The following is a 24,924-nucleotide window of genomic DNA, read 5'->3' on the forward strand; positions in this document are numbered from 1 at the left end:
AGTTGTTCTAAAATATATTCTAATATATCCGTTTTGATTTTCACAAAACTCCTAGGAGGTAGGTTCTCTGCCCTGCTGTTATGAGTTTCCTAGATTTGCTGCTGTAACATATCACTACAAACACAGTGGCTGGAAACAACACAAATGTACTCTCTCCTGCAAATCAGAAGTCTGGATTGGGTCTCATTGGACTAAAATCAAAGTATAAGCAGGATTGTGCTTCTTCTGGAAGTCCAACAGGGCAATTCGTTTCCGGGCCTTTATCAGTTATTTGGGTGGAGGGAGAGGGAGAAGCAGACTTCCCGCAGAGCTGGAAGCCTGTTGCAGGGCTCAGGCGCAGGGCTCCATCCCAGGACTCCATCCCAGGACTCCGAGATCATGACCTGAGCCAAAGGCAGGAGCTTAACCCACTGAGCCACCCAGGCGGCCCCTTTCCCAGTTTCTTAAGGTCTCCTGCTTTCCTTGGCTGGTGGCCATCCTATCCTCCATCTTCAAATCTCTTCTGACCACCACTCAGCCTCTCTCTTCCACTTGGAGGTGCCCTGGTGATCACACTGGGGACCCTGGAGAGTCTAATCATCTCCATAGTTTAGAGTTAGCTGGTTGGCAACCTTAATTCCACCTGCAGTCTTAAGTGCCCTTTGCCACGGAACCTAACATTCACAATTTCCAGGGAGAAGGATGTTCCCATTGCTGCAGGGGCTACTCTTCCGCCCTCCACACTTGGGCCCAAGGTCCCACAGCTAGTAAGGGGAGTGCTGAGCCCGAGAACCTGATCACGTAAACTGGAGGCAAAACTCTTGTTGCTGGGAGACACTTTCCCTCAATAATATTAGCATTGATCTAGGGCGCTCTGGAGCTACAGTTTTAAAACGCGCCCTTAGTAGGCCCGGCTACTCCGATAATAGCGCCTCCCGCCCAGCCCGAGAACCTTCCTTCACCAGCAACCCGAAAGACGACCTACCGGCCCGCCCCGCGGAAACGCGCTAGTCCGGGGACGCCGGGGTCGGCTCCGGTCACCGGGGAAGCCGGTAAGCGATCCCGCCGCTTGGCAGGGAGCCTCTGGAGGGGGGAACGCGGCCGGCGGTGGGGACCTGGGGCCCGGGAAGCGGGCGGCGCCCTCGCGCGGTGGGGGGCGAGGGGAGACCCGCTCTTGGCGCTGTCGGATCCTCGCCCCAGCTCCGCCCCCGGCTTGGGCCGCTCGCCGGCAGGTCCCGCCGCAGGCTTGCGTGCTCGGGGCGCCTGCCGCGGCTCCAGCGCTGGAGGAGGAGGGGACGCGGCGCGTCAGGATTCGCGCTCGGCTGCCCCTCCCGCATGGTGCGGTCCCCCGCATGGTGCGGTCCCCGCGTGCAAACCTGAGAGGCTCGCGCGCCCGGGTGTCTCACCCGCGATCCCACTTCTGGCTATTTCCAAACCATTTTACTAGTATTTGGGAGGAGCATGCAAAGGGACTTCGTCACAGTGTATACAGGTCTCTTACTGATCTTACGGGTGTCAGATTGAGTAGCGGGTAGATGGGGTGACTCAGTGGGTTAAAGCCTCTGCCTTCGGCTCGGGTTGTGATCCCAGGGTCATGGGATCAAGCCCCGCGTCCGGCTCTCTCTTCAGCGGGGAGCCTGCTTCCTCCTCTCTCTCTGCCTTCCTCTCTGCCTACTTGTGATCTCTGTCAGATAAGTAAATAAAATCTTTAAAAAAAGAAAGAAAGGGGGCACCTGGGTGGCTCAGTGGATTAAGCCACTGCCTTCGGCTCAGGTCATGATCTCAGGGTCCTGGGATCGAGCCCCACGTCGGGCTCTCTGCTCCGCGGTGAGCCTGCTTCCTCCTCTGTCTCTGCCTGCCTGTCTGCCTAGTTGTGATTTCTCTCTGTTAAATAAATAAAATATTAAAAAAAAAAAAAGAAAAGAAAGAAAGGACCAAAGAAATACTGGTTTTCAGCTAAGAAAATCAATGGTGGTTCTTGCTTATCGGTTACGTCCTTGACATAAAATGAAGACCCCTGAAGAATAAAAGAAAAGAAATATGGGGAAACGTGGCCTCCTTGTTACTTTTTTTTTTTTTTAAGGGTCTTATTTGTTTATTTGAGAGAGAGAGAGAGAGAGCAGGAGCAGGGAGCCCAACCCAGGACTGGATCTCAAGACCCTGTGATCATGACCTGAGCTGAGGGCAGACGCTTAACCAACAGAGCCATCCGGGGGCCCTGGCCTGCTTGTTAAATCTGGTAATACCAAGGGCCAGTTAGAATAGGAGCGACTTTTTTCTTTCAGATCCCTAAATACACTGAAAGACCAGACTGTTCTTGAAAAGAATTGTTTTTGAACACAGTGCTTCTAATTTGGTTAATATGGAGCAATTAATTTTAAAGTTGCCAGGTGATTCTATGACACACATGAATACAAATGACATTTTACAGGTCGCTGCAGTGTATGGTTTAGTCGTGATTTTTGCTTTACCTGCTGTGTTCTCTGTGCCTCATAATTCTTTGTGGTGTGATTAAAACAAAAAACAAACAAACAAAAAAAAACCCACTACAAATAGGGTTTCTGAAAATTAAGTTAATTCGTTCCAGTGGTTTTCTTTTTTCTTAATGCACCATTTAGTTGCTAAGGAAAAAAATGCATCATGTTGCTAAGGTTTTAATAGTAATAATGGCTGCCATTTATCCACAGCCTCCCCTGTACCAGACAAAGTGTTAGGTACTTTATATTCAATCTTCTTTACCTATGATCCAATCCAGCTAACTGCTTCATCTGGGAAATACAGAAAGGGAGACTGAAGTTCAAAGACTCTGCTTATATCTTCTTAATCCCAGCACCTCTAGCTCAGTGTGTCCTAAAAGGAACACATCTCCCTTCACCATGCTGTTCCCCAGCCCTGCCACACTCCCACTGCCAGAAAAATGAAACACACACACACATACACACAGAACCATTGTGCTTTTCATTTTTTTCAGGGAATGGTATCATCGTTCTCCCAGTTTACACTGAAAACCTGGGAGGTCTGCTTTGTCCCTTTCTCCCTGCTTATCCCCCATAAATTTGTCACCAAAAGTCTTGCGAGTTCTTTCTACATACTTTCTTTTCATTCTTCTCTTCGTTCCCATTGCCACCACCCCATTCCACTCCATCATCATTTTCCTGCCTTTTCTGTTGTCAGAGTCGCACTCCAGCGCTCCTGCCCCGTCCCATGTGCAGTCCATTCACTCTACGGCCAGAGTAAGTTATTTTTTCTAATATGCTCTCTTGGCTAAAATCCTTCAGAGATAGCACATTAATTACCCCAAGGATAAAATCCAGCAACCTGAGCTTGGCTTGCAGTGGCCTTCAGATAAGGCCTCAGCAGCCTGAGACAATCCTCTTTCAATTCCTTGAACTGAACACAATCTCTTTGGCTCTTTTTTTTTTTTTAAATAAGATTTTATTTATTTATTTATTTGACAGAGAGAGAGATCACAAGTAGGCAGAGGGGCAAGCAGAGGGAGAGGGGGAATCAGGCTCCCCACTGAGCAGAGAGCCCGATATGGGGCTTGATCCCAGGACCCTAAGATCATGACCTGAGCTGAAGGCACGCTCAGGCACCCCCTCTTTGGCTCTTAAATATGCCAATCCCTCTGCCTATAACGCTACCTGCCCCCCCCCCCCGCGCCCCATTGCCTAGCCAACTTCCAGTCATCCTTCAGGCTTCAGTAAAGTATCATTTTCCTGACTTGTCTGAATATTTCTGCCATACACGAGCCTAACTCTTTCTGTGAGACTTATCACCCTACATTTGTTGAGGTCCGAGGTCCCGCCTGCTTTGGGGCATGCGTGATAGCAGGGACCATGAGAGGTCAAAGTCTGCTGCTACGGATACAAACCACCCTGTCCCTTGAACAGTGCAGGTTTGAACTGCACAGGGCCACTTATATCCAGCAATTTTGATAAATGCAGTACAGTCTGTAAATGTATTTTTTATTCAGGATTATAAAACCTGGCATGGGTGCCCAGGGTCTACCTGTTTAGCCAATAAAGTAATAAACTGCTGTTGTCCTACCATGGTCATTTTGAGCTACTTTGACTTCATTCTGCCTTTCGAAATATTTAATTTTCAACGTTTCCATTTTTGAATACAGGTCGAGAGAGGTCGTGGTGGCCGTGTCAGTGCAGCCGGGCCGTGTGGGTTCCCAGCATGGATGGCTATGTGGTCCTGAGAGTGATCGGGGAGGGCTCCTTCGGCAGAGCCCTTTTGGTTCAGCAAGAAAGCAGTAATCAGCTGTTTGCCATGAAGGAAATAAGGCTTCCCAAGGTCACTGCTGAAGCCATTAGCTCATGTTGAAAATGTAGATGCAATTTGCCCAGGAAAATTAGTTCTTGAGATTTAACATGGAATTGCTCTTTCGTGCAAAAGATGTAATGACTTTATTCATTAGCTTTACAAGGTCTTGATGTATTTTATATGGATTTTAGGTAATTTTTGTAATTAACAAAGAGGGAGAAAAAATAATCTAGGTGGTGATTGCTGTTTATCTCAATGAATAATTTCCAATTTTGCATACCTAAGAGGGAAAGCAGCTTTGCCAGAAGCAGCTCAGGTGCCCTATTAATGAAAATGGAGCATAAAAAATACAATGAAGAGCAAAAACCTAACATGCTAACCTTTGATATCAGAGAAGCTATTTTGTGGATCAGTTTTTGGTTTTATTTCCCTGGAAGGTGAGGAAGGTGCTACCAGGTTCTTGTTTATCATAGTTGTTGCAGGAAAGAATCTGTGCCATTGAGGTTGTTTAATAACATCTTAATCAATTTTCTAAAAATACATTTTAATACAATTCTCAGTATTCTAAGCATTTATTTCCCCACTGTGTTCTTGACCTCTTTCCGTGATTCTCGAGTGGGCTTCAAAGTCATCTGGAGGTTAAAACACAGATTGCTGGGCCCCACCCCTGAGTATCTGGTTGAGGAGGTGCAGATGGGCTGGTGAATTTGCTTTTTTTTTTAGAGATTTGTTTATTTTGAGAGAGAGTGAGAGAGAGAATCTCAAGCAGCCTCCCTGCTGAGTGTAGAGGCCAATAGGGGACTCCATCTTATGACCCTGAGATCATGACTTGAGCTGATATCAGGAGTTGGAGGCTTAACCTACTAAGCTACCCAGGCACCCCTTTTTAAAATATTTTTGTAATTCTTTTTTTTTTTTTTTCCAATGGCAGGTTCTTAATTGAAAGATAAGCCATTCAGGATTTTGTCCTCAGAGAGTACGTTAGGGATAGGCAGTTTTGGAAACCAACTTTGTAAATCACCTTCTTCCATGCTTATTGCACTAACACATCAGTCTTTCTCATCTGGGCCAGTGGGCTGCAGACATGATGCAGACAGTAAGACATGAGAGCCCTAGTTCTTAAGGATATGCTGTGGTTAATGGCATGCCAATTCTCCACGTCAGTTACGATGAGACTGATGTGAAAACTGGTTTACGTTCTACACTTGGAAGGATATAAGGGTCAACTTTAGCTTGTAAAATATAGCCACAGTTGAAAAATCACCACGTCTTCTCGTAGAGTTTGATAAACATAAGTTGGATCACATCGTGTTGCTTCAAAAGTGCCTCTGGCATTGACGTATACAAACCACATTTGACCCTTGAACAACACAGATGTGAGCTGTGTGGGACCGCTTATATGTAGATTTTTTGGATAAATGCCATTCAGTACTGTAGATATATTTTCCTTGTGATTTTCTTGGTAACACTTTCTTTTCTCTAGCTTACTTTATTGTGAGAATATAGCATATAATACATGTAACATACAACATGTGTGTTAATTGACTATATAATTGACAAGGTTATTAATGGTTACGTTTTTGGGGAGTCAAAAGTCGCAGGTGGATTTTCGACTGCACAGGGGGGCGGATCACTGCCCCCAGTTCCCATGTGGTTCAAGGGTCAACCGTATTGTTGTAAAGCTAACCATTTTAAAATGTATTCCATTTATGCTATTTAAAATCTTCTTCTAGTCTCTCTCTGGTACACAGAATTCTAGGAAGGAGGCTGTTCTGTTAGCCAAAATGAAGCACCCCAATATTGTTGCCTTTCAAGAATCATTTGAAGGTAAATATGAATTCCCCCAAATAAATGCATTGTGGAATTTGATTTATGGCCTCCAGGCTTTCCTCAGGAGTCTTCTGTTTGTTCTAGCTGAGGGACACCTGTATATTGTGATGGAATATTGTGATGGAGGAGATCTAATGCAGAAGATAAAGCATCAGAAAGGAAAGTTGTTTCCTGAAGATACGGTAAGAGAGGGTCTTCCACGATTTCTCTCAAGATTTAGAAGCAACTTTCCTCCCAAAATGGGTATAAGTTCACATAAAAGCATTATACCTGTGATTACCTGATACACTTGTTAGAAGCAACTCTCTTCCCTATTGCTGCTCCTGTTTGTGTGTGGGAGGTGGCTGCCAGAGATATTTCCAGCAAGTTCAATAGATATGTTTATAAAATATCAAGGAATAAAACTTCTGTGTGTAGAAGAGTTTCAAAATTGTATTGCTCCTATTTTGTCCTGTATATTTCAAATTTTGAATTTTGTGGTACTGACATTGTAGTAATGCCATTATTTGGCATTACTAGATCATCAGAAGAATGAAGCCCAAATTCCTGGGTTGTGGGAATACCTATTCATGGGAATACCTATTCTCACACTTTTTCCTTTTACAATCTAGCATTTTCCTTTATGTCTAGTACTTCCTGCCTTTTTAAAGGAAAATTGTGTATTAAATATTATTAGAATGAATTGACTGAGGAAAATAGTTAAATAAACACCATGAATGGGACTTTTTCTGGTTTAGGGTATAACGTGTTATGAAAGCATATTGGTATAAATATTTTTATTTAGAAGTTGTGTTGTTAAAAATATGGATTCCAGAGAAGGAAGTCAACCTTGGCTTCAAATGAATGAATCTCCATAACAAAAAAGAAAAAAAAATCAGTTTGACATTTAATTATAGGCTCCCTTGGTACTTAGAAATTCTGACTACTACTGACTGAGGATTTGTAAGAAGAAAATGCTGACTCACAAGGTGGTTGATGTTGGGTCCGTAATTGAAGGAACGAGACTGATAGAAAGCGAAGGTCAAGCAAAGCTTTATTTCATGCCAAGCATCGAGAATCAAACTGACGGGTCAGGGCCGTCTCTTGCAAACCCTTCCCAGCCTCACAGACTAACTTTTATAGAGGTAGTTTAGCCAGGCTATACACAGGTGGCCAATGAGATTGCAATACACAGAGAAAACTACACAGTCATGCTAGGTCTGCAACACACAGAGAAAACTGCTAGGTTACACATGGGTGGCCAATAGAATTTCAATTTACCCTAGTAGATATATGTGCCCCCCACTGATTGGATGTTTTCACCTGGCCTGACCACCCTTGTATCTAGGCTTTGCAAGTAAGTTCCTCCGGGAGGGGCAGGGTCAATCGAAGTTCACTGCATAAACACAAAATGGCTCCCTCTAGCTAAGTAGGCCCTTACAGTTGACAATATAATGAAATCCTTTAATGTTAACAAATGAACACTCTGAAAAGGCAAATGAAAATCTGATGTAATGATTACAAAAAGTTGTAGCATACTCATTCCTTAGTGGTGAATTACCTTTATATATATATATTTAAGAAATACTTTTATTTGGTTGAATTCAAGAAAACCATAGTGGCAGTTTTATTGAACTAAATTGCTGTTTAGAGCATACGTAAGATGATGGAACATGGGATTCACAGTTTTTCTGAATTCTCTCAGGCAACATTGAATCATAGTTGAACTATGTAATTTTTAGGGTTCTATATTTATATTACAGAAAATCCAGGTCAGCTAAGGCCTGGAGCCAATTCTTTGGGATTTGGGGTTGACACGAACCAGTTACTGCATGCCTCTTCCTTACAGATACTTAAATGGTTCACACAAATGTGCCTTGGAGTAAATCACATTCACAAGAAACGTGTGTTACACAGAGATATCAAGTCCAAGGTAAGTGAAATACCTTTTGGGGCCTCAACACGAAAACAGTAACAAAGACTATTTCACTCTGTCTTTTTTCTGTATTCTTCTGTTTCCTTTTGGGACATTTTTATTTAGCCTAGAAGCTTTTGTCAACCTAATATTTATACGAGCCAAGGAAGGTACTACCTGAGAAAGATCATTTAATCTCTTTGCTAGTGTACGTTAATAGGTTCCAAGCTCTCTTTGTGAGTTCTAAGACTATCATTCTCAGATGGAAAATGGTCAAGACCTGCGCCGTGGAGGCCCCCGACACATTCCCAGGCGCTCCATCAGGCTCTGCTGATACATGATTTTATTTATTTATTTATTTATTTATTTGAGAGAGAGAGAGAGAGAAGACACACACACACACACACACACACACACACACACACACACACACACACACACACACACGAGCAGGTGGAGGCCTAGAGGGAGAAGCCGACTCCTTGCTGAGCAGAGAGGTCCAATGCAGGCCTTGATCCCATGACTCTGGGATCATGACCTGAGCTGAAGGCAGATGCTTAACCGACTGAGCCACCCAGGCACCCGTCTACCGATAAAATCTTAAGCTCGCTCGTTTGATTTCTAAGCAGTGATCCTGAATTCCCAAGCAGGGTAACGTGTAGCTGTCAGGGAGTATCTTTTTTTTTTTTTTTAAAGATATTATTTATTTGACAGACAAAGATCACATGTAGGCAGAGAGGCAGCCAGAGAGAGAGGAAGGGAAGCAGGCTCCCTGCTGAGCAGAGAGCCCGGTGCAGGGCTTGATCCCAGGACCCTGGGATCATGACCTGAGCCAAAGACAGAGGCTTTAACCCACTGAGCCACCCAGGTGCCCCATGTCAGGAGGGTATCTTATTTCATGTTGCACTCCGGGACTCAGCTGTCAGCATCTTTGCCCTTAATCTCCATCACCAGCAGGCTTTGATAGACAGACAGCTTCACCGAGATCTCTGCCTTGCGGGTGAATGATGCGAGGCATAATCTCAGCTCTTCTTTTTTAATGCAGAATGTGTTCCTCACCCAAAATGGAAAAGTAAAACTGGGAGATTTTGGATCTGCCCGTCTTCTCTCCAAGTATGTATATCTTCTTTAGTAGTGACAGCAGTCAAAATATCCCTTATTCAGGAATGCGCTGTAATCGTGCTTTCTTTCTTATGGTTTTAGTCCTATGGCGTTTGCTTGTACATATGTGGGAACACCCTATTACGTGCCCCCAGAAATTTGGGAGAACATGCCTTACAACAATAAAAGGTAAGTACTGTTCTTGCTTGATACATTAAGTCCCGAGCATGACCACTTGGTGACAGGCATTGTAGCCGACAAGGGAAGTTTGGGTTTTGAAAAATATATTTGAAAGCAATGTAGAATCTAAATGCCCAGGCTTCTAGATGAAAGTCGCAGTTTTCCAACTGTTCTAATCAGAGCTGAAAGGAGCCAAATGTAAATGTTGAAGGAAAGGCTAGTCATTTCTAGGGAACAGTATGAATGACACAATAGTATGAATGACATGACTGCTTTTCACACTCTAATGCTCTCGCTTTTAAAAGTCCCAAAGCTCAGGTTGCAGCTCTACCAGTTACATCAGAATGTCAGGGGGAGGGAAGCGTGCATCGGTAATTTTCCAGCATCACCAGATGATTCCAGTGTGTGGCAAAATTTGGGAACTACTGGATTATGTCAGTGAGTTCATATTAGCAGGACTGGATAATAAGTACTTGACTGATAGGTTAGTTAATTAAAAGAAGATAGTCTTAAGACCTTGTGATTTAAAACGGAATATTTTTCTGAATATAAGTCACGACGTGCCCATTGATGGAATGGGTGAACAGAGGAATATCAGAAATATAGAGATATGTAAGAAGGGATATGGCCATCACCTACTTTTTCACTGCTGTTAATAACATGTTGATGTTTTTTCCATCCATTCACTTCCCCCTGCCAGACCTAGTTTATGTATTCTATATACAACTTAGTATCCTCCTTTTTTTATTTTATTATATCATATTCATATAACCACATATTTAAGCTCTTCACAAATATTGTTGCTGGTCTAATGATATATTTCCAGTTTTCAGTATCATAATCAGTGTCGTGATTAATAGACCTGTTGTGAGTAAACAGGGCATTATTTTGTAACACATTCTTGGCATGAATTCCTAGAAGTAGAAAACCTACAGGCTCTTGTTACCTTCTGTCGAGTTGATTTCTGGAAAGAACATGGTAATCCATACTGAATAGTTTCTTATAAAACTAAAACTGAGTGTACTGGGGGCAGAGCAGCTATGAAGAAACTTACTGGGCCAATTGGGGAGATTTGATTTTGGACAAATATTTGGTGATATAATTGAATTAAGGTTAAATTTCTTGGATGTGACAATGGTATTGTGTTTATGAGGGGGAGTACATGCTGACATGTTTGGGGATGAAGTCTTTGGTGTCTGCCGTCTTTTTTTCAAGAGGTTCAGACTAGGTGGTGAGAAGGATGGAGGAAATGGGGATGCTTAGAATGAAGAAGGGTGGGCGTATGGGGCAAACTATAGAACTCTTCTGATTTATGAAGAACTGTTTGGGGGAAGAATAAGTAGTCTTATTCTCTTGGTTTGGGAACGGGGTGGTAAGTGTTTCCAGAAGACACATTTTGGCTTATGATAAAGAAGACCACTCTCCCCAGAGCCATCCAACAGGCTGTGCCCAAGGTAAAGAGCTGTTTATCAGGAGGTGTGACCAAAAGGCCTGGGACTGCACACAGATGGTCTGGGTAGAAGCTACACCGCGTGACTTCTAACCCTCCTTCCAACTATGCCAGTCTGAGTTCACAAATACTCCCTCCTGTACCAAATGCTACTGAAATGATGTCTGAACAACCTTGATTTGGAGGGTAGGGGCTCGGGAGCAGAGAGTTTTCCTGCGAACATTACTGTGAGTAAGTAAATAAGTATTAGACCAAACTTACCATGTATTGTATTTTAATAACTAGGAATTACTTGTGATATTTGTTCTTATTGAAGATAATTTTTCATTTTTCTTTTCTTTTGTATTTCATATAATCACGCATAACCATTTGTCATTCCATTGCTTCTTTATGCTTCCAGTGACATCTGGTCCTTGGGATGCATTCTCTATGAGCTCTGTACCCTTAAGCATCCAGTAAGTATGTACTTACTTGTAAGTACATAAGTGTAAATTGGAAAAGGCAGCCTCTTGTCATACCTGGCTAAGTCCTTAGTAATGTGCCAGGTTCCACTTGGCCATGTGCTTCCCTCGGGCTCTGTAGGAGTGCTGACAGCATTGACTCCATCCTTGGCCTGCCTTCTTGGCTCACAAGTGGTACCACAAGGGATAACTCCCTTGTGACCTCACCACCATGCCCCTCGCTCCAGGGAAGCTGGGGGTTAAGGTCCAGATAGTTGCCCTATATGGAACAGGGCAGAGAATAGCTGCATGGTGACCTGTATTCCCCTGCCCGCCTTGAGCCCATGCCCGTTGCCCCTGTTGGTAATTACCCTGCATAAAACTCTGGGTAAACGATATGGAGTGGCTTGCTTTGTGTTTCAGTATTAAAATACCTTCTTGGTCTGGAAGATCCATGACTGACCCTCCTCTGCTTTCTGACAGATGAATTCATACCTCTTTCCTTGGGTATCACCTTTGCCTTACCTCCCTTTGGTAGCATATACTAATAGGAAATTTTCAGTATTTAGTTTCTAGTTTTATATTTAGCTTGCCTGCCTTCCTTCCATTTTTCCTTCCGTCCCCTCCTCCACCCGTCCTTTCTTTTTTTTCCACTATTCTCAATCTTTTTATGTTGGTAAAATACATCTATATCATGAAATTAGCCTTTTTTTTTTTTAATTTTTATTTTTTTTATTTTTATTTTTTTTGAAATTAGCCTTTTTAACCATTTTGTGTGGCATTGATTACTTTGCAGTATTGTGTAATCATCTCTAGTACTTATTTGCCCAACTTTGCCATGCTCCTAAACAGAAACTCTGTACCCATTAAACGATAACTTCCCATCCCCACCCCACCCCACCAGCCCCTGGTAACCTCTAATCCACTTTCTGTCTCCAAGAACGTGTGTATTCTAGATATTTCCGATAAGTGGAATTACACAGTACTTTTCCCTTTGTGTCTGGCTTGTTTCATGTAGTGTAATGTTGTAACATGGGCCTCAATTTCATTCCTTTCTGTGATTGAATGATTTTCCATTATGTATGCTTGTATCTTATTTTGTTTATTCATCTGTTGTTGGATATTTGGGTTATTTTCTCCTTTTGGCTATTGTGAAAAAATTATCTTTATATTTATTTTTTCAAGATATTTTAAAACATAATTTAACAAAAAAGAGGCTAAACAACTTGGCTGGCTTATTTAGCTGTTACTATTACACAGAACTAACAGTCATAGCACTCGTCCCTGTTAAGTCTTAGCTTTTCATAGAAATAAATGTTGTCCTTTGGGCACAGATTCAAACTTAGCTCTAACCAAGCATTTTTTCTTTTTTAAGTTTTAATTGAAATATGGTTGACATAGAGTATCATGTTAGTTTCAGGTGCACAACATAGTGATCCAACACTTGTAAGTACATTACAGTATTGCTCACCGTACCCATCGTCACCGTCCGTCACCATAAGAAGTTACTACGAGGGGCGCCTGGGTGGCTCAGTGGGTTAAGCCGCTGCCTTCGGCTCAGGTCATGATCTCGGGGTCCTGGGATCGAGTCCCACATCGGGCTCTCTGCTCGGCAGGGAGCCTGCTTCCCTCCTCTCTCTCTGTGCCTGCCTCTCTGTCTACTTGTGATCTCTCTCTGTCAAATAAATAAATAAAATCTTTAAAAAAAAAAAAGAAGTTACTACGATATTATTGGCTGTATTGCCTGTGCTGTACTTTTCATCCCCAAAACGTAATTATTCTATACCTGGAAGTCCATGCCTCTTACTCCTCTCTGCCTATTTCACCCATCCCCACCCACCCCCGGCAAGCATCTTTACAGATGTGCCTGAGAGGTATGAGAGTGAATGATGGAGGAACAGCCTTCGCCACCACTAAGAAAGCCCCTCACACTGAAACCACGTGCTGTCTTCCTCCAGTGTGCATGGTTTATAACGCCTGCTGCATCATTAGAACAACTTAGGAGACTTTACAAAATGGCAATACCTGGGCCCACACTGTAGTAATTGAATGGAAACCCCTGAGAGTGTCCTGGACAGTAGTGTTTTATAGAACAGGTGATTCTAGAGGCGCCTGGGTGGCTCAGTGGGTTGACGGCCTGACTCCTGGTTTCAGCGCAGGTCATGATCTAAGGGTCATGAGACTGAGCCCTGCGTGGGGCTCCCAGCTCAGCTAGGGGTCTGCTGGAGGTTCTCTTCCTCTCCCCCTGCTTCCATCTGCTCTGTTGCTCTCTCTCCCTCTCTCAAACAAACAAACAAATAAATAAATCTTTAAAGCAGGTGATTCTAATGTGCAGCCCAAGTGGAGAGCCACTGTTTTATATAAAAAGCATTATTTTTAAAATACCAGTATTTTACTTATGAGTATATTCTTTATTCCCCTGATTCTGTCTTTTGTGTGTGTGTCTGTGAACTTTCATATACATCTTCTTATTCTTTCTAGCAGGAATAAGAATTAAGGAGTATGGTGCCCTGATATTTGGCACACGATCTGTTCTCTCATCTGCTTTGAGGCAAAAGTAGTTCTCAAACTTTAGGAAAAGCAGAAACCTGGTATAATGGTTCAAAAGCTGGAAAACAGAGCAGATTTAGTTTCATTTTTCACTACCTGAATTTTTCCCTTTTATCTGTTGATTTTTTTTATTTTTTCATATCTTCACTTGCATATTTTACTAACCGGGTACATTTTCAAGGCAGAATGCCAAAATGTTCTTACATTAAGTATCACCAAGACTAACTAACATCTAGTGTTAATTTCAAAGTTTATTCTACAGTGAATATTTTTTTAAAATGTTATTCTGCCATGTCATTCTGATTCCCATTCTATTGCTTGTCAAATTTTAATAGCTACTTTGATGATATGAAAGGTAAAAGGGATTTGGCAGTACACTTTTAAAGCTGGAATAATCTGGAGTGCATATCGCGAGGGGGCAGGCCTAGGAGATTCTGGGGAGGAATGAACCAAAGGGATGTTACACTTATTATATGCCTGTTAGGACCATTGATTTCTTAAGCTACATGTATGTGGGGCTTCTGGGTGGCTTAGTGGGTGAAGCCTCTGCCTTCAGCTCAGGCCATGATCTCAGGGTCCTGGGATCCAGCCCCACATTGGGCTCCAGCCCCACATTGGGCTCCAGCCCCACATTGGGCTCCTTGCACAGTAGGGGAGCCTGCTTCTCCCTCTGCCTCTGCCCTTCCCCCTGCTCCTGTGCTCTCTTTCTTGCTCCTTCTGTCTCTCAAATAAATAAGATCTTTTTTAAAAAGCTACATGTATGTATTACCTTGATTTTTAACATATGTTAACAATGTGTATCTGCACACACATTGATTTTGAGTGATAATATACCCAAAGCTGGCATCAGTGCTCAGATTTTCCTCTAGATGGGCAAGTTTTGCCCTGTTTATGTTTACCTTCCCTCTGAGCCCACCATAAGATTTCAAATAGTACCTTAAGGATCCCTCTGGGAAGAAAAATGACCAGGCAGCAGATACTTTTATAAAATTAAATTAGTTCATAAGGATTTTGTTGAGCTGGCAATTTCTTCCACTCCTGCCTTGTCTCTGCTCTTACGTTCAGTTTTACTTTTTAGTTTCAGGCAAACAGCTGGAAAAGTCTTATTCTCAAAATATGTCAGGGGTCCCTGAGCCCACTGCCGTCTCAGTACTCCTGTGAACTCCAGCTTCTGATCAAGCAGATGTTCAAAAGGAATCCCTCACATCGCCCTTCTGCTACAACACTTCTCTCCAGAGGCTCTTTGGCTCGGCTTGTCCGCAAGTGCTTACCCCCAGAGGTACGGTGGGTCGACTGTGAGTGGTTTTCAAGTATGGTCAAGTGGTTCGTTGTCTTTTAACACAACATGTAGGACATGCTTGTAAGAATTCAAATAATGCAGCAGAGTATCCAAAAAAGTAAAAATTTCCTTTCCCTCGTCCTCTCCCTTCCACAATACCGCTCCCTGAGAATCCTCATAGGGAGAGTTTGTGTAACCTTTCTGGTCTTTTTCTAGACCTGTAGCAATATCTGTATATGTGTCTAAATTATAGGCATTTTCTAAATAGCATTTTAGATGCCATAAATCATATATTTATGATTATGGGGAATATGTTTGTGGAGAATATGATTGTAGGGAAGAATGTTGATAATTAAATGACATTATGGCAGTGTCTAAAGAAAAGTGTACCTCACATATTTAAATTCTTTACTTGAAATTTTCAGATCATCACAGAATATGGCAATCAGGTATTAGAAGAAACCAAAAATTCTAAGCATAGTACACCAAGGAAAAAAGGTAAGAATTTTAGAAAGCTTGCCTTTTGTTCCATTTTCTTTTAAAATATAGTTTAACAAAAAAGAAAAAATACAATTTTCAAGTTACTGGAGACAATTTCAGAGATCTCCTGAAATTAAAATTTTTTTATTGCTATTTCAGATGTAATTCTTTACTGACTTTTATGCTTTTAATTTTCCAGGGATCAAAAAGCCTAGTTTAGAGATTTTAATGATGTAAAGATTGTTCTCTGTTTCATTATTAGTACCATGTTCCCTTCGGTCAGGTAGAAGGCTTCTGTGGCCTGGTCTAGAAATCTAACCATGAAAATACAATGTTAATCTTATAGGAAATTATCTCCAAGTGTCCAAAGAACCATCTAGTAAACAAAATTTTAAAAAGTAGAGCTGTGGGACGCCTGGGTGGCTTGGTCAGTTAAGCATCTTCCTTCAGCTCAGGTCATGGTCCCAGGGTCCTGGGATCAAGTCCCACATCAGGCTCCCTGCTTAGCAGGGAGCCTGCTTTTCCCTCTCCCTCAGCACTCCCCTTACTAGCTGTGGGACCTTGGGCCCAAGTGTGGAGGACGGAAGAGTGAGTAGCCCCTGCAGCGATGGGCACATCCTTCTCCCTGGAAATTGTGGTTGTTAGGTTCCGTGGCAAAGGGCAGTTAAGACTGCAGGTGGAGGGGCGCCTGGGTGGCTCAGTGGGTTAAACCTCTGCCTTCGGCTCAGGTCGTGATCCCAGGGTCTTGGAATTGAGCCCGGCATCGGGCTCTCTGCTCAGCAGGGAGTCTGCTTCCCTTTCTCTCTCTCTGCCTGCCTCTCTGCCTACTTGTGATCTCTGTCTGTCAAATAAATAAAAGAAAATAAAATATTATTTTTTTTTCTTTTATTTATTTGACAGACAGAGATAATAAAATAAATAAATAAATAAAATTTAAAAAGATTTTATTTATTTGACAGAGAGAGATAATAAATAAATAAATAAATATTTAATGTATTTATTTGACAGACAGAAATCACAAGTAGGCAGAGAGGCAGGCAGAGAGAGAGGAGGAAGCAGGCTCCTTGCTGAGCAGAGAGCCCGATGTAGGGCTCAGTTCCAGGAACCTGGGATCATGACCTGAGCCGAAGGCAGAGGTTTAACCCACTGAGCCACCCAGGCGCCCCACCTGACAGTTCAATTTTAAATGTTATTTTTGTAGGAATGTATATCCTTCTAGTAATGCAAACCCTTCAGTCTTGTAATTCAGCCTTTTCTCCATTCCTCAAGGGGTAGCCAGTTACCTTTGTTTCCGCAGTTTGCTTTAGTGTTCATTTTACCTTAGGTACTATTTTGTAGCTTTTTTCCCCTTCCCAGGGTAGTGGGAAATATGTTTTAAAATGCTGGGCAACAGCAACAATAAAAGCCAGCTTAAGAAAAGTTTCAAGATAGTTTGGCCAAGTGTAGTCTTACTGTTCCTAAATAAGAGGAATAAACCAGTGGAGAAGGGCCACCATGGGAGACCGTGTGTCCGGTGGCATCTCCCCCGGCCAGTAGTCAGCGCCACCAGGGCAGTGAACGTTCCCTGTGATGGCAGGGGCTGCGTCTCATTCACTCCCCGTTGTAGCCTCAGCACCTTTCATCACAGATGCTTAGTAGCCATTTTTTACAATGTTGAATGAATGAGGAACATGGGTGGCCGGGCCCTGTCAGGGCAAATCAGACCCTCTTTCCAAAGTGATCGGATGCCCAAGTTCTTGCTGACTGCCACCGCCGCTGGTGCCTCGGGAGGGAACAAGCAGCTCCCTCCTTCCAAGGGATCCCTGTTCCACGGGCTCTCGTCGCTGTTGGGGAAAGCAGAGACTCCCTCGCTGTCCTGAGCTGGAGGTGATGGTGACCTCCCCGGGATGCGGAGGATCTCACCTTCTAGAGCCTAAATGGGCTGGCAGAAGTGAATCGCGATGCCTTACCTTTCAGATGTTAGCATTAGGAGTAAAACAGCAGAAACAGCCTCTGTTTAAATTACTGTGTGGTTGATGCTTGATATCACTATTCAGGCTAAGGCTTTGGCTCATCCACTTCAAAAACTTCGTTTGTCTTCATTTGCCTTTCGGGCTTTCTGCAGATCACCTGAGAAGCTTAATCATGTGATCTTCTGTGTGCTTTCTCTTCCTACCTTCTCTCTTCTTTTTAAGCAGACCCCAGCAAAAGCAAGATAGCTTTGGAAGATGAGGCAGCCACGATGGTAAGAGCTTGAAAATTAACATTTATGAAACACCCGTCTCCTGGGTGCCATCTGGGGCTCTGAGATGTTGGTAAGACTGGGACCTGCTCCCTCGCGGCCAGCAGTTTTCCCACCTTTGGCATGTGAGGTAATTGGTGGCTGTCGCCATACTGTCAGCTGAGCCACTGGAGATCCCCGAGCATTTGGTTCACCTGCTTCATTTTGTCGTTTTTAATTCTTGATGACCAGTGGTGTCAATATAGACGTGGGAGAACTCTGTTCTGCTTTCAGTCATGAACATCTTGTTTCAGGCTGGCTTTTAGTTTGTTTGTCATTATGGTAAGCCATACATAACACAGAAGTTCCCATCCTAGCCATTTTTTTGCATAGGATTCAGCAGCATTAATCACATTCACAGCGTTGGGTAACCATCACCGCTGTTTCTAGTACTTTCTGATTACCCTGTTACAGAAACTCTGCCTGTATAATAGCTCCCCGTTCCTCCCGACCTCATGGCCACCCCAAGCTCCTGGTGGCCTCCAGCCTACCTTCCGTCTCTGCTGTGTGCCCATTCCAGAGATTTCACAGGAGTGGGATCATGTGACAGGTGTCCTTTTGTGTCTGGCTACTTTTGCTTAGCATAGGGTTTTTGTTTGTTTGCTTTTGTTTTGTTTTGCTCAGTTCTGATTTTGCTTGGCATCGTATTTTTAAGGTTCATCCATGGCATAGCCCATTATCAGACTGTTTTTATTCTTTTTATGCCAAAGAATACTTAGATCTGTATTTTGATCTTGACATTTTTTTGTTCAGGAACTTTTAGTGCCTTCCCATTATCTGGCAAATCAAGCTGACATTTTTCAGCCTGGCATTCAAGGTCCTGTTTGTCTTGCGTTGCCCTGGGCAGCTGTGAGCTCTTTGACACGAGAGCTGCGGTAACGTCCTGAGGAGAACAGCGGATCTGCTTCTGAGTGCTGCCAAACCCAACTTAGTAAATCATGCCCTACTCAGGATTTGTTTTTCTTTCTTCACCAACCTTTTAATTCCAAAAAGAAAAAATGTTGTACTAATAACAAATCATTCTATTTATGGAATGTACTAGTAATTAAACTTGTCAAATTTTTTTCGAATGGAGATTTGGCTGTAAATAAATAACAGCATCCCACCATTATGTTGCTACAAATGGAATAGATCCTGCCCCTGTACTTTTTTTTATAGTCTTGTGAGAATATCTTTTTTTCCCCAGCTTTGTTGAGGCATAATTTATATGCAATAAAATTTACCCATTAGTGTAGAGTCTGATGAATTTTAAAAATTTTATAGTGTATATAACCACTACCGTAATAAAGATCTAGAAATCTCAAGCACCTCTACCCTGAGAAAGTTTCCTGAGGGCCCTTTGCAGACAATCCTGACTCCTATCCCAGACGGCGACCACTGTCATTTTAATACCGTCTACAGTGGACAAATCCATGTGTTCTCGCAAAATGAAAAGAGAGCAAAATGTAAGCAGAATGAAGAGAGAGCTGGAAAGGAAGTCAGAGACGGGAAGAGCTGAGGTAGCAAGAAGATCCCAGGCAAGGCGGCAAGGTGTGATGGTGAGGCTGGAGCCAAGTGGCGCCGAGCCAGAAGCGCTATTTGAGGCTGCTATGTGTAGAGCAGTGACTGTCACTGGGGATGGAACATCGGAATCCCCTCAGGACTTTTAAAAACTGCTCATCACCACAACCCGCCAAGATTCTGACTTCTTTGTCTGTGGGGAGCCCTTCGCCAGGTGGGGAGAGAAGTTTGAGAACCACTGATAGAAATAAGAACAAAGTCCCAGCTACAGTCTACTGTTCATTTATTCATTCAACAAGTCATTGAGAACCCACATGCTGGAAGCTGTCGAGGAATAGGAGATGTATTCATATTCCTTCTCAAAATATATGCAGATTTAGCGGCATCTAGACAGCGTTTTACTCTATTTCATGAAATCAGGAACTTAGATAATTTGGGAACAGGACTTCAGCACAAACTAGGAACTTAGATAATTTGGAAAAATACCAATTATGTGGGAATATTTTAAAGATTTTATTTATTTGTTTTTAGAGGGAGGGAGAGAAAGAGGGGGGCAGAGGGAGAAGAGGGGGAGGTAGAATCTCAAGCAGACTCCCTGCCAATTGTGGAGTCCTACACGGGGCTCGATCTCAAAACCCTGAGATCATGGCCTGAGCCGAAATCAAGAGATCAAGATGTTCAACCAATTGAACCACTCAGGTGAAGTGGGAACGTTTTGACCATATATAGCAACTTTATAAAATACCTCGTTTTGATATTCCAGCATAAAAATCCCAATACAGCAAACCATACTGAAATTTTTCATTACTCATTGCTTCTATAAAGCCCTCTCAAATACCTGTTGTTTTATATATCCTCTTCGTATTTGCAATGGTCGATATTAATGACTAGTAATATGGGGGCCCCTGGGTGGCTCAGTCGGTTAAGTGTCTGACCCTTGATTTCAGCTCAGCTCATGATCTCAGAGTCGTGAGCTCGAGCCTTGTGTTGTGCTCTGCGTCAGCACAGAGCCTGCTTGGGACTCTGTCTCTCCCTCTCCCTCTGCCCCTCACTCTCTCTTTAAAAGAAATACAATGATTAGAAATATAGATGACTTTAATATACATATATGTATGTATATATATGGTTTTTAACTTATAAATATGTATGACATATAACATATAGTAATGTATGGGATTCTGTGGTTATGTTTTTTAATTCATTAATCTTTATTTAAAATTAAGATAGCTGACTTTGCATACTTTACCTTGTTTGTAGCATTTCAAGCTTTTTTAATCTGTATTTTTAATCCCTTTTAAAGCCAGGGGAAGAACAAGATAGAAAGTATAGCCACACTGATTTAGAAAACATTAATAAAAATTCAGTTGAAAGTGCACTGGGGACATTAAATAAAGAGAAAGGTAAGTTATTCAAATTTTAATGTTGTATAAGTGAGGAACTGGGGAATATGAAAGGTATATTAATTTTCATCTTACTAGGTTATAGGTATCATAAACATGGGAAGATTTTTGTTTGCTTATCCAGTGACTTATTTAACGGTACAGGAATCCTTTATTACTCTTAAAAAGAAGAGAATAGTGTTATTAATAAGAGCCTGTAGGAAAAGATAGTATTTGTTATACTCTCTGTCATAGAAACCATGTACAGAAATATACAGCCTCTTGGGGCTTCATTCTTATACATTGTGTAATATATAAATATATACATATTTTTTAAAAATTCACTTTAATGATTAGCTTTACCTTTTCATTTGGAGCTTTCTTTTTCTCATCCCCTTTACTGTTTAGACTCAAAAAACATTGTGAGTAGATGTGAGTTTGGAAGAGAAAAGAAAGACTTCTTTCTCTGTAGTGGTTCGAGTATATGTGTGCATACAGATGATAAAGAATATGCTTAGCGATAATTTTTTACATTTTAAAATCAGATAATAAATCAGTCCATCCGAGGAAACCCAGTTCACCAAGTCCTGTCAGGAGACAGTGGGAGAAAAATGTCCCCAACACAGCTCTCACGGCTCTGGAAACTGCAGCCATACTCTCCTCCAGCTTAGCATCTGGGGATGAGAGAGGTTAGTAGTCAGATTGAATGCTGTTACTATCGAACATTTTCTTTCTTCTTTAGGTGATTGATTGATTGATTGATGAGAGAGCAAGTGTGAGTGGGGGGAGGGGCAGAGGTTGTGGGAGCCAGAGAGAGTCCTAAGCAGGTTCCACTCCCAGTGTGCAGCCTGATGTGGGGGGTTGGTCCCACAGCCCTGAGATCATGACCTGAGCCGAAATCAAGGGTCTGATACTTAACCATGTTAGCCACCCAGGGACCCACTATAGAACATTTTCTAATGGTTGTTTAATGGGCTGGAGATTGTTCTTGTCTGTAGAAGATATTTGGTGTCACACATCAGAGCAGGGCCCATGCAGGTGAGTGAAATAGATTTGAGTACCAAGTCAGATATAATTACCTTTACTTAAAATATGGTCTGGAAGATATATGCTGAGAATCTTTTTTACGTGGCCCTGTCACCTTTTCACAACTAGGTGGTTCTGTAATAAAGTACAATGAAAGTAACACCCGTAAGCAGTGGCTCAAAGAGACTCCAGAAACTCTGATGAACATCCTTAAGAATGCGGATCTCAGCTTGGCCTTTCAAACATACACAATATATAGACCAGGTGACTCAAGCCTATCACGTACCTTTGGAAACGCTTTGATTTTTAAAATATTTATTTATTTATTAAAGATTTTATTTATTTACTTGAGAGAGAGTGAGAGAGTTCATGAGCAGGGGGGAGGGGCCAAGGGAGAGGGAGAAGCAGGCTTCCCACTGAGCAGAGAGCCTGATGTGGGGCTTGATCCCAGGACCCCGGGATCATGACTGGAGCCGAAGGCAGACGCTTAATGACTGAGCCTCCCAGGCACCCTGATAATTCAGTTACTAAGCCATCTTGCTAACTCAAGAGCTAAGACAAATTATGCCAAATAGAGCATGTAATGCTGTGGCAAGTCTTGACCCTGTTTATTATAACAGATTTAGTTGTCTTTGTTCATTTGGTCAGTATTTATTGAGTGCTAAATATGCTGGGTTAAGACTTAAAAAAAAAAAAAAAAGAATAAAACACAGTTCCTTCCCTGGGTGAGTTTGGTGGGAGACCAGCCCTCAAGGAGAGAGTTTTAGAGTGATATAGATGAATTTTTAGAGGCATTTTCTGATAGAGCTGTGTGCAGATGGTCATAGGAGCTCCAGCGGAAATGTGTGCATAGAGGGATGGTGTTGAGGAAGGTTAACAGTTGTGAATTTTCTTGTAGCAATTGTAGGTCCTGGATTTTGTTTCTGGTCCCTGTTCACTGTTCAAAACCTATGTCATAGCTCTAGTATGAAAGGGTTTTATAAAGATTTAGCTCACATTTTTATGTTAGGTTATTGTGTGAGCAAAAATCTGAAAACAGTTGCCATCTAAAAAATTCTTTGAAAGCATGCATGCATGTGGTGTCCATTCCCTAATTTTTTATTCCCCGTCATGGGGAAAAGTTGGGGGTGGAGAGCTCAGAGGAAAAACAATTGGAAGATGACGATCCAAAGATAACTTTAATATAGTTTCTTATATTTGAAGGTTTTAATTATAATTTTCTAAATTTTTCTTTTGAAGAAAGTACGGTTTTTAAACTTTATACCCATCCTGATGCTTCATGGGCCTGTTTGATGCCAGAAGTCAGGCTGTGTAATGGGCTGCAAAAGAAATATAGCGTTGTTCTCAGTGAGCCAGCAAGCTTTTGGAGGATGTTAGTCCAACTTCACTAATTATGCAACTACTGTTAAAATTGGCATAATTTTCCTCTGAAGGTTCAGAAGAATTCTTGAAGGGCCCCCTGTCCGAAGAAACAGAAGCGTCAGACAGTGTGGATGGTGGTCACGATTCTATCATTTTGGACCCAGAGAGACTGGAACCTGGACTGGATGCCGAGGACACGTATGTTGGGATATACATACATGGTGCTAGTCGTTGTGTGTGAAAATCAGACCTTAATTTCAGGTTTAGCAGGAGCTGGTTATATTACTCAACATCACAAATGAATATTCATATCTCAATCTTTTGTCTGAGATGAGTAATGCATTACGGTATTATTACGAAATTCCTGAGCCTAACTGTTCAGCTTGGACTTACTATTTCTTATTTAAATATTGGGTGTTATTGGCAAATGTTATAGAAACATGAAAGGAGTGCTCCTTTGGAAGAGCTAACAGTTTTTTTTCCTCTGGTCAGTTGCTCAAAAATGTAAATATTGTGATGGTGGTGTACTGCTTTGAGCCACCTAAAAATACTTACTGTGCCCTGCTATGGAGGCTTAGTATCAAAACTGTTTCTTCACAGGGATTTTGAGGAGGATGACGACAGGCCTGACTGGGTGTCAGAACTGAAGCGGCGAGCTGGCTGGCTAGAAGCGTCAGACGGGTGACGCCCAAGGAAGTGCTCCGTAGTCACATTGAGTAGATGTTGAAAGTGAGGAATTAATGTTCGGATATTATCAGCTCATGGGATTTATAGTTTTCCTTGGACACAGAACGAAGAGGGGGAAACTGTGAATATTTAAAATTATTCCTGATTAGTACCACAAGGCTTAAAAAACCTGTAACTCTCATGAGTTGTTGAACTGGAAGGAGAAGGTGTAGAAGACTGGCTCTGAACTTCAGGCTTTCAGTCGGAAAAGAAATGGGATGCTACTGCTTACAGTTTGTGTGATTGTGGGAAATTATTTAAGCTCTTTGAGCCCCAGTTTCCCTGACTCTAAAACAAGGTGATAATGCCTTCCTCACAGGGATGCTGACCAAAGACCATGGCAGCAGCCCTTCACGTTATTTCTCTACTGTTACGATTGGTGCTTAATTGCTGTGTAACTCTTTTTACATTTCTGAAAGGCTTGAGGATCTAAATAAATTTAGTTGGAATATAAAAATGTTGTGCAGTTTTCCAGTAAGACCTATTTCTGGATGGTGATCCATGATCTTCAATGATCTTCGCCAGTGACCTGCCATCCTTAAATACAGCCCCTCTCAGGACGCACAGATGGGCCCAGGTCAGAACATCAGCCGTGGGAAGGTGGGAGGGGCATTACAGATCCTGTCAGAAGTTGGCAGTCTTGTGCAGGAGAAAGAAATAGGCCAAAGGTGGGAAGTACTGGAAACTAGAGAGTGCTGTGGAACTAATGGGATGCCAACTTGTGTGGTTCACCCTGACACACATGTTCTGGGTCCTGTCATTCCATACTGGGATGCTGTCGTGAGGCGACATATTGTTCTCCAGAAGAAAGAGGCTCCTCCCTGAAGATCTCGCAGAGGCAAGTGTGCAAACAGCCGAAGCCTAAGCCAGTATGAGGAATGGTGCTCGAGTGAAGAACCAGGGGAAGTAGCTGAGTCTACGGCAGGTTGGTTAATAAGGATCTCCTGGAGTACGGAATACACGCATCTTGTAGATTTAAACCATTTTTTTTTTTTTTAATCTTCAGGTAACAAAAACTGTGGTATAGACCTTCACCCCACCCTCTTCCTCTTCCCTGAGACATCTCGTCATCCTTTTTCTCCTCTGTTCTCTCACGGTCTCTCCATCCGTCCTTATTTTTCAGGACCTTGACTTTTTTTTTTTTTTTTAATTTATTTATTTGACAGAGAGAGATCACAAGTAGGCAGAGAGGCAGAGAGAGAGAGAGAGAGGAAAG

At 42.4% G+C, this 24,924-nt stretch overlaps 1 protein-coding gene across 3 annotated transcripts; it reads left to right on the top strand.

Moving 5' to 3' along the window:
* Nucleotides 1-1,006: 1,006 nt before the first annotated feature.
* On the top strand, nt 1,007-24,156 carry NEK3 (NIMA related kinase 3). Of its 3 annotated transcripts, XM_045978280.1 has the most exons (17): nt 1,007-1,031; nt 3,154-3,212; nt 4,109-4,281; nt 5,985-6,078; nt 6,166-6,263; nt 7,910-7,993; nt 9,021-9,088; nt 9,179-9,265; nt 11,107-11,179; nt 14,775-14,975; nt 15,401-15,473; nt 17,630-17,679; nt 20,516-20,615; nt 21,140-21,283; nt 21,750-21,884; nt 23,054-23,180; nt 23,583-24,156. In XM_045978280.1, the coding sequence occupies exons 3-17, from the start codon at nt 4,165-4,167 to the stop codon at nt 23,665-23,667; spliced, it is 1,536 nt and encodes a 511-aa protein (XP_045834236.1). In that variant the 5' UTR covers nt 1,007-1,031; nt 3,154-3,212; nt 4,109-4,164; the 3' UTR covers nt 23,668-24,156. The 3 variants fall into 3 exon arrangements, with proteins under 3 accessions (XP_045834236.1, XP_045834237.1, XP_045834238.1); XM_045978281.1 differs by lacking the exon at nt 1,007-1,031 and having other exon boundaries at nt 17,633-17,679; XM_045978282.1 differs by lacking the exon at nt 1,007-1,031 and having other exon boundaries at nt 11,107-11,161.
* The last annotated feature ends 768 nt before the right edge of the window (nt 24,157-24,924 follow it).

This window comes from Meles meles, chromosome 14 (genome assembly GCF_922984935.1).
Source record: "Meles meles chromosome 14, mMelMel3.1 paternal haplotype, whole genome shotgun sequence".
Lineage (NCBI taxonomy): Eukaryota > Metazoa > Chordata > Mammalia > Carnivora > Mustelidae > Meles > Meles meles.